Source organism: Manis javanica, chromosome 7, assembly GCF_040802235.1.
Source record: "Manis javanica isolate MJ-LG chromosome 7, MJ_LKY, whole genome shotgun sequence".
NCBI lineage: Eukaryota > Metazoa > Chordata > Mammalia > Pholidota > Manidae > Manis > Manis javanica.
In genome coordinates, this window is record NC_133162.1 from 127,916,587 (window position 1) to 127,926,345 (window position 9,759).

The following is a 9,759-nucleotide window of genomic DNA, read 5'->3' on the forward strand; positions in this document are numbered from 1 at the left end:
GATTTATTTATTTATGTATGTAGTTTAAAAGGTGTGCGTCGGGGAGTGGGGGTAGTTCCGCCGAGGACACGCAGGACCTGCTCACAAAGGACTGGCTCAGGTGTTGTGCGCGTCTGTATTAACTGGAAAAGACAGACTCTGGAACTTTTACAGGGCGAGAAGAGGCCACGGCTCGCGCTTTGTATACTTTGCACTTGAAATCGTTACATTCAACTGAATATTTGGCTCATTCAGATCCGAAAAGTCTCCTAGCATCGTTGAATTCCCTCCTCCGCCCCTCAGCTCGAAGGGAGGGAGGTGGGGAAGGTAGGAAAATGTTTAGTAAATTGCACATCTCTGAATCTTCCTAAAGCAGTGGTCACAAAGCTTAAAGGTGACACAACAGTGCTCACGTATAACCAACACACATTCCCCACCCCCCCAAACCAACAATAAAATCATCCCCTTCAATTTGCCATGATCGTCGCGACCAGGAGCCAGGTGATTATCCTAATTAATGTCTATCTAATTAAATTACTGTCAGCAGTTAACCAATGGCAGGAGCCGTTTCATCGGCTGCACAGGCAGCAAGATCAAAAGTGAGCCTTTTCTGATTGCTGCATAGTGTCAATTGGCCAATCTCTTCTCCCAGGGAAAAAAAAAAAGTAAATCAAACCTTTGAGAAGCATTTGCTGGTTGAAGTGCTTTCTGTCTAGTGAGGGGGTCTGTGGATTTCTAGTTTATGATAAATAGGACTTTAAAAACCAGGACAGGAGGGCGAGTGTTCAGGTTCTAGAGCTATGCAGCTGGAGCACTGCCTTTCTCCTTCTATCATGCTCTCCAAGAAATTTCTCAATGTGAGCAGCAGCTACCCACATTCAGGCGGATCTGAGCTTGTCTTGCACGATCATCCCATTATCTCGACCACTGACAACCTGGAGAGAAGTTCACCTTTGAAAAAAATTACCAGGGGGATGACGAATCAGTCAGATACAGACAATTTTCCTGACTCCAAGGACTCACCAGGGGACGTCCAGAGAAGTAAACTCTCTCCTGTCTTGGACGGGGTCTCTGAGCTTCGTCACAGTTTCGATGGCTCTGCTGCAGATCGCTACCTCCTCTCTCAGACCAGCCAGCCACAGTCTGCGGCCACTGCTCCCAGTGCCATGTTCCCGTACCCCGGCCAGCACGGACCCGCGCACCCCGCCTTCTCCATCGGCAGCCCCAGCCGCTACATGGCCCACCACCCGGTCATCACCAACGGAGCCTACAACAGCCTCCTGTCCAACTCCTCACCGCAGGGCTACCCCGCGGCCGGCTACCCCTACCCACAGCAGTACGGCCACTCCTACCAAGGAGCCCCGTTCTACCAGTTCTCCTCCACGCAGCCCGGGCTGGTACCCGGCAAAGCGCAGGTGTACCTGTGCAACAGGCCCCTTTGGCTGAAATTTCACCGGCACCAAACGGAGATGATCATCACGAAACAGGGAAGGTAATGCCACATTCTTGGCCGCCGCTGCTCTAGGCTCGGCCCGGGGGGCAAGGGCACCCGGGTTGTGACCGCCGCGGCAGCGACGCTTTGGGGTCGGGAGCGTAGTGGAAGGCGCTCTGGTGCGCCCTAGAGTTTGTCTGCTTTGGAAAAGGGAAAAGTGGAAGGTGAAACCACCGCAGTGATGGGGGGCGGGGAGGGTCCCCGCTCTAGAAAGGTGGTCGGAAAGCCAGCCAGTGGCTGGAGAAAGGCGACGGAGGCAAAGCCCCGCCGGCGGCCGGCAGCCTGGAGGGACGCCTCGACGCGCGGATGCCGGGACAAGTGGAGACGCGGGTCGCTCCGCTCTCCACCTGGGCGGCGATATACCTGCGGGCTCCTCACTCCGTCTCACAGGCCGATCTCCCCGACTTCAGTCTCACTTCTTTTCCTCCCCCACCACCCCTTTTCTAACCCAGCAAATATTCGCTCATCGATGCTGCTAGAACAAGTTTTGCTTTGCTATCTGGCGCCGCGCTTCCTGAATTTAATCTTTTAACATTTATGTTTTTTCCCCCCTTGTTTTCTTACCCCCTCCCCCCGCTTAATTTAAATAGGCGCATGTTTCCTTTTTTAAGTTTTAACATTTCTGGTCTCGATCCCACGGCTCATTACAATATTTTTGTGGATGTGATTTTGGCGGATCCCAATCACTGGAGGTTTCAAGGAGGCAAATGGGTTCCTTGCGGCAAAGCGGACACCAATGTGCAAGGCAAGTCCTTCCAATTAACACGTTTTCCTGACACTTATTTAGGTGAGAATGATTAATTAAAGCCTTTGTGGACTGGCTCGGGCGACTTTTAAAACGATCGGCCAATGACTCCTATAAGGAAACGAGGGGGATAGGGGGACAGACTGAGAAGAGAGAAGGGGGAGGATTATGCAAAAGCTATTTTAATCATCCCCAGTTAATAGGAAGAAAGCGCGGCCTAAAAAAAAGCCGCGGCTAATGGGCCTCACGGTGGAATAAGGTGTGTGTGTGTGTGTGTGTGTGTGTGTGTGTGTGTGTGTGTGTGTGTGTGTGTGTGTGTGTGTGTGTGTGTGTGTCTGTGTGTGTCCTGCGTGGTGAGGAGTTGGGACAGGGCAGTGCCCGGGGCTTATGTAAACAACGTATTTATTTCTCTAGGAAATCGGGTCTATATGCATCCGGATTCCCCTAACACGGGGGCTCACTGGATGCGCCAAGAAATCTCTTTTGGAAAATTAAAACTTACAAACAACAAAGGAGCTTCGAACAACAATGGGCAGGTCAGTGGCTCAGGCGCTCTCGCTCTTTGTCCCTTTCTCTCTCTTACATACTCGTCCCTCCCTAACATCCAGTTCTTTCGTTTAAATCAGCATGAGAAACTGGATCCATCTTTCTTTGCTTCATTAAAAAGACCTTTAAAATTTCTATTTTCACCCTCCAAAATTATTGAATGATCTATAAAGTTGTTCTCCTCGGTTCCCGCCCAATTCCTGAGTTCCCGAGCTTCCCGAGTATAAATACTTGATTGATTTCGAGCAGAAAACACACAGGGTTTGCAGGGTGTGAACATCTTTGTTCCCCCTTAAAGGAGGGCTAGGAGAAGGGTCCCGAGGATGGGCGGTCGCGGCGGTCTTTCCCCCGGTGCTCCTGCGATCCCTGCTCTCAGAGGAGGGAGGCCACTGTGGCCGCAGCTCGCGGGGTCAGCAGCCGGGCGGGCCCCGCGGTCCGTGAGCGGGCGGCGGGCCTCGGCGCTGCCGGCTGCACCTGCCCGCGTTAACGCGCCGCCCCGCGCGGCCCTTTCTCTCCGCCGGACAGATGGTGGTTTTACAGTCCTTGCACAAGTACCAGCCCCGCCTGCACGTGGTGGAAGTGAACGAGGACGGCACGGAGGACACCAGCCAGCCGGGCCGCGTGCAGACATTCACTTTCCCCGAGACGCAGTTCATCGCCGTCACCGCCTACCAGAACACCGATGTAAGGAGGCCCGGGGGCTGGGCGCTGCGGGCAGCCCCCGCCTCTGCCCGCGCCCGCCGCGGTCCCTCGGCCCTCCTCGGCTCTAGCACGAACATCAGCAACAGCTGGCCCTGCGGCGCGGTGTAGGCGGAGGGCTGGAGGCCTGCGGGGCCCTTTCCCCGAACACCTAGCCGGTGGGAAAACGCTTCCTGGTCATCTGTGTCGCGGGTCTACCGAGCCACCTGAGAGGTGCCCAAGGATTTCTAGGGCCTTCTTCTCTTGGAAATTATAATTTAGTTCTCAAACTAGAGCAGATTTAAGTCTGCCTTTTTTTAAAGTCCTTCTCTTTAGAAAACAAGCAGATTTTCCCTGCATTTTATTCTTGACAAGGTTTGATATGATCTTAAAATTTTTTTTTAAGTCTCAGAAATGGTGAAATAAACAAACATCACTTTTTGGGTGATCAAAGAACACACACATTCATATATGTAAGAACTACAATAAATCAAATCACCAGGGGCTATGGAATGAGTTTCTAGCATTTGAATCTCTCCAGTATTTGCAAGTTTGTAAAATCTTGTTTTATTGATGTTGATTTGACTACTAGAGGTGATGGTGGTTTTGTTTATTTAAGCTTAAATCAAAGTATGAGAAATGAAAATATGCATTTGTTTTAAATCAGTTTTACTCTTTGAGATGCAATTTATGGGTTCTTTGGGTTATAAATCAGAGGCAACCCACTTTTAAAATATGGTGGAACATTGAAACGAGGCAATATTATTGATGAATTCAAGTGCCCCTTAAAGATTTTTGACTGAGGAAGTGTATTATATGTAATAAGCATTTTTTAAATGTGCGTTTCAATCAACTTAGAACACGTGGGGAAGCTAATTGAGAGCCATCCTTTAGTTTTAGGCATCATTAATTTAAACGTGTTCCTCATAATTTCATGATTATTTTATCTTTTTTCCTTTCCATCCATTGCCTCAAAATGGTCAGTTAGGGAATCTTTGCTATTTTAATGAAATTGTAGGCCTGAAGCCCTTGTAAAAAGTGTTTGATGATGTATTCTCAAACACTCAATCCTCCTGTATAGAAGGTGAGATCACATTACTCTTTTCTTCTCTTTTCCAGATTACACAACTGAAAATAGATCACAACCCTTTTGCAAAAGGATTTCGGGATAATTATGACACGTAAGTAATTTTGCGACTTCCTTCTCAAATAGTTGTGGAATTGGGCTCTAGGTCAAAGGTGGATCATTATGTTCAAGGTTTTTGGAAGCTAGAGTGTGAGAAGGCAGGATTGTTTTCGTGGTTTTTTTTACCTTTCCTTTTTGTCGGCTTCCCTTCTCGCTGGTGACCTACTGGCTTTAGTCAAAGACTTCCTCCATCTATTTTTAGCTTTTTTAGGAATTACAAAGTTGTTGGTGGGCCTCTGGAGCTGGCTGGCTAGCTGGGGAGGCTGCCCAGGTTCCTGGGTGCGTGAGTTGTTTGTGGCGCTGCAGCTGCTCAGCTCAGATTGTCTGTGTCTGAAACCGCCCGATTCTGCCTGAAAGTGCATGTGGCTCTCTGGCAGTTGTTACAGTCTTCTTGGCATATGTAACTTTTATTTACCCATTTCCAAGTTTTGTGTAGTAGCTTTTTCTTTGCATGTTTACTATGGACTGAATAAATATGTGAACCCTCCCTAGGCAAGTTCATGAGCAGAGCCACGGCTAGGTCATTTCAGGCTGTAGGAAAGATCCAGTTGCTCTTTCTGTGTTGTAGAAGCTTCAATAGAAAAATATTTCTTCTTACCTTCTGTATCTAGGTGTGTTGCAATTGAATGTGCTGGTTCTCTGTTCTCCAGGCCTCCCTTACCCATCTCCATTTCTTTTCTATCAAAATCCTGTCCTCTGTGGGCAACAGTAGGTGCAAAGTGAGTGCTTTTGAGGCTTGTTCTAGCATTCTGGCTAAGAGTCCAGATACAGTGCCTTAGAGTTCAGATAGTGTTATACAGCAAAATCTGAATGTGTATTCTGGGCCTCTCCCCACTTCTTTCTGACCATAAAAGGGAAAGGTACACAAATATTAATTCCATGGCTTGCATTAAGTGCCTGGGATAGAGCTACAAAATTGAACCTGTTTTTGACAAGAAATAGATTACATTTGTGAAGAGACAAGTGGCAGCTTCTATTCTATCTCCAGGGGATTATGACCTCCCCTCCTTATATTTTTATAAAAAATTGAAAGGAGAAGTCATTGATATTACTGCCTATAACTATCATATGCATCCCTCAAAAGTGGTTCAAAGGAAGCCTCATCAGTATGATTCCCCAGAATGAAAACTTGACTAATCTGTTCTTCACATGTAAAAAGGTGGACCCGCCATGGTGGAAAGTGTGTGGCCCAGGAGACCAGAGATATTGGTCCCTGTACTAGGGGGTCTTGCAGATTTTGAGCTTTTAATTCTGTTGTGAACATCTGTTCCAAAGCATTTTATTTTGCACAAATCAATTCAGTAATCCCAAGTGGGTTGGGACCTGGATGGGCATCTAAACTGTATCTTTTGCAGACTGTTTTTTTCTTTTTAAAATGCTGTGGTGGTAAACAGAGAAGATATTTGCATCTTGCTGGTTATGTTCCCTTCCTGCCTCCCTCTACTTCTCTTACTTGAAACTGGAATTCAATTTCAGAATGGAAATTTTGTGCAGTAAAAATGGACCTAGCAGCCACAGCATAAGCCTCACCTGCCCATCCTCTGGCTGACTTCTGTTGGAAAAGCCATTTCCTTTGGATTCTTAAATCATTGTATATTTTTCATAAAAAGCTTCTGTACTCTACAACTGAATACTTTAGATTCTTAGGGGAACAGGGAAGAGCAGACTGGCTTATGACACTCCCTCTTTCCCCTTTTATGTTGGGTGTTTGAGCATGGCTCACTTTTGGAGAAACAGGTAGAGCAATAAGAGTTCAGGGGGACTAGACAGTTGCTTGGCCACTCACCAGGGAATCTCCTCCCCAAAGGATTAAGGTCTGACAAGACTGAGGCTCTCTTTCAAAACAGTCTGTTCATTAAAGATTAAAACATTTATGTGTGAGCTAAATAAAAAGGGAGGCATGTGTCTGTGTGTATGAGAAAACACTGCTACCAATCTTGATCTGGCTCCCTCTTAATTCTAATGGAATTTTCTAGGCCCAGGGCCTAGAGTTAATCTTCAATAATTTTATCTGAGTTAGTTTCCAGTAACACAATTACTTTCTGTGATTGGCAACTTATTTAACTTCCCTTGCCTCAGTTTCTTCATCTGTAAAGTGGGATAATAACACTACTAAACTTAGAGAATTGTGGTGGTGGTTAATTAAATGACTGTCTGTACAGTCCTAGACATCAGTGCCCGGCAGATAGTCAAGTTGTATAAAAAAGTTAGCTATTGTCAGCGGGAGATTGCCTGGAGGAGGTTAATTACTATACTGTAAGTTTGTCCCAAAGTGTTCTTTTTTTTTTTTTTTAAAACCAGTTACAGATGAAAAGCCTGGGAGAGGTCAGAGTAAAGAACACTTTTCTTTTGTAAAATAATTTTATTGATTGATTACTTTGCTTCCAAGTAGTAATTCTCATTTTTATTGGTAGGGATAGGGGTTTAAGGATCAGGCAGAGGAACAATAGCCAGCAAGGGCTGCGGAGGCTTCCTGCAGAATCCTCCTCCGCAGACGGCGAAGGCCAGTCTCGGATGGTTCCTACTCGACAGCTGGCCTGTAGATCAAGAAACTGATCTTACAAGGTGGAGGGAGTGGGTATCTTTTTGAGAAATTTCACTCGGAAACTCACGGCAGAGGAAAAGCCCCCTGGGCAGGTACCATCTTAGTCCCAGGGCAAACCAGCCTCGGTGTGTATTTGGAGAAGTAGGGTGAGTAGCCCTTGCTGTTCACCGTTTGTGTCCCCTGTACACTTGGCAAGAAAGAGCAAGGGAAGAGGGAAAGCCTTCATCTGTATCTTACTTAGGTTCCTGAATAAACAAATTGGTCCCTTTAAAATTTTACGATTTCTCTCATTTCGGGGAGGATGCAGGTCTGTGACCTTTTGTCTGTCTCCATCTTGGACTGCAGGTTACAGATGCAGAGCGTTGGGGTGGGCGAGAAGTGGCCCTCCTATCTGCCCCCCATGTGACCTCTGCACCACCCGTCGGTTCTCTCTCTCTCCTTCCCTCGCAGGATCTACACTGGCTGCGACATGGACCGCCTGACCCCCTCGCCCAACGACTCCCCGCGCTCGCAGATAGTGCCCGGGGCCCGCTACGCCATGGCCGGCTCTTTTCTGCAGGACCAGTTCGTGAGCAACTACGCCAAGGCCCGCTTCCACCCGGGCGCGGGCGCGGGCCCCGGGCCGGGCACGGACCGCAGCGTGCCGCACACCAACGGGCTGCTGTCGCCGCAGCAAGCCGAGGACCCGGGCGCGCCGTCGCCGCAGCGCTGGTTCGTGACACCGGCCAACAACCGGTTGGACTTCGCCGCCTCGGCCTACGACACAGCCACGGACTTCGCGGGCAACGCGGCCACGCTGCTCTCGTACGCGGCGGCGGGCGTGAAGGCGCTGCCCCTGCAGGCGGCCGGCTGCACCGGGCGCCCGCTCGGCTACTACGCCGACCCGTCGGGCTGGGGCGCGCGCAGCCCCCCGCAGTACTGCGGCGCCAAGTCGGGCTCGGTGCTGCCCTGCTGGCCCAACAGCGCCGCGGCCGCCGCGCGCATGGCGAGCGCCAACCCCTACCTGGGCGAGGAGGCCGAGGGCCTGGCCGCCGAGCGCTCGCCGCTGCCGCCCGGCGCCGCCGAGGACGCCAAGCCCAAGGACCTGTCCGACTCCAGCTGGATCGAGACGCCCTCCTCCATCAAGTCCATCGACTCGAGCGACTCGGGGATTTACGAGCAGGCCAAGCGGCGGCGGATCTCGCCCGCCGACACGCCGGTGTCCGAGAGCTCGTCTCCGCTCAAGAGCGAGGTGCTGGCCCAGCGGGACTGCGAGAAGAACTGCGCCAAGGACCTAGGCGGCTACTACGGCTTCTACGCGCACAGCTAGGCCCGCGCGCCCGGCCCCGGCCCCGCGCCCGCGCCCGCCGCGCTCCCCCAGCTCCTCCGCCCCAGGCCCCACCTTGCGCACCCCTCATTCTCTTTGACCCTCGAAAACCGTCTGCAGCGAATAAGTACAGGTCTCCGAGTGTGATTTTAACCTGTTTTTTTTTTTTTTTTTTTGCACAGCAGTTTCTGCAGTTAGCGCTCCGACCTTCAACTTCGCTGTAAACCTTTTGGTTTTCCTCTTAACTCTGTGAAGTTACACTCCTAACAATCCTCCTCCCTCTCGTCTTTTTCTCATCCTCTCCTTCTCTTTCTTGTAAAGAAACTCTTCACCTTTAGGAGACCCGGGGAGCAGCGATTCCGACCCTCCAAGTCTTGGACTCCCATTAACCCTAGGATGTTGACTCTAGAACCTGGACCCACCCAGCGCGTCCTTTCTTATCCCCGAGTGGATGGATGGATGGATGGATGGTAGGGATGTTAATACTTTTAGTGGAACAAAGCCTGTGAAATGATTGTATATAGTGTTAATTTACTGTAATGAATGACTAGTTTTTACTCTCATCGTCAAGGCACAAAACCAGTTCATGCTTAAACTTTTCATTCATTTCTATTCCTTTCTTGGCCTTTTTCTCCACCCCCTCCCCTTTTAAAATTTTTCTTGTGAGATAATTAACAATATTCTAAGAGGCTCTGAAACGTGAAATAACTTGATAGATAATGATGGGTTTCTCACTTCTCCTCAGTCTGTTGGTTGCATGAAATAATTACTCTGTGCCCTAATGCACACAAATAGCTAAGGAGAATTCCACCAAACACCTGTAAAGGATAGGTGTTCATAGGTGAGTCGACTAAGTGGCATGATGCCTGCAAAGCAAAGTTACCTGGAGTTGTATGCCCCCCACCCCCAATAGAATAGCTCGACTTCAGCAATATTATTTTGCCTTATTTGTTTTTCCCCAAAGTGCCAAATCCATTACTGGTCTGTGCAGGTGCCAAATATGCTGACAAACTGTTTCTGAATATCTTTTCAGTCCCCCCTCCACCTTTATATGCTGTAAATCTTTGTAATGAATATTCTACTAATGATATAGATGACTGAATTGTTGGTAACTATAGTGTAGTCTAGTGGAGATGAATTGTGTGAGTTGTATATTTTACTGCATTTTAGTTTTGAAAATGATTTCCCCGCCACCTAGAAACAGCTGAAATTTGACTTCCTTGGGAAAACACTAGCATTAATGCAAGTAAGACTGTTTTCTTCCCCCCTCTAAGTCTTGTTA

The 9,759-nt window shown here is 48.9% G+C and overlaps 1 protein-coding gene across 1 annotated transcript; it reads left to right on the forward strand.

The window, feature by feature from the left end:
- Positions 1 to 652: 652 nt before the first annotated feature.
- Positions 653 to 8,594, forward strand: TBR1 (T-box brain transcription factor 1). The gene is made up of 6 exons (XM_017663789.3): positions 653 to 1,471; positions 2,062 to 2,216; positions 2,631 to 2,752; positions 3,288 to 3,446; positions 4,560 to 4,621; positions 7,622 to 8,594. Exons 1-6 carry the CDS (start codon positions 780 to 782, stop codon positions 8,478 to 8,480), a joined length of 2,049 nt encoding a protein of 682 aa, XP_017519278.2. The 5' UTR covers positions 653 to 779; the 3' UTR covers positions 8,481 to 8,594.
- The last annotated feature ends 1,165 nt before the right edge of the window (positions 8,595 to 9,759 follow it).

Bases quoted from the DNA above. Each gene is read 5' to 3' on its own strand.
- TBR1 (XM_017663789.3), top strand. From the start codon at position 780: ATGCAGCTGGAGCACTGCCTTTCTCCTTCTATCATGCTCTCCAAGAAA. The intron at 1,472-2,061 runs GTAATGCCACAT...TAATTTAAATAG, and splicing joins ATCATCACGAAACAGGGAAG to GCGCATGTTTCCTTTTTTAA. The intron at 4,622-7,621 runs GTAAGTAATTTT...CTTCCCTCGCAG, and splicing joins TTTCGGGATAATTATGACAC to GATCTACACTGGCTGCGACA.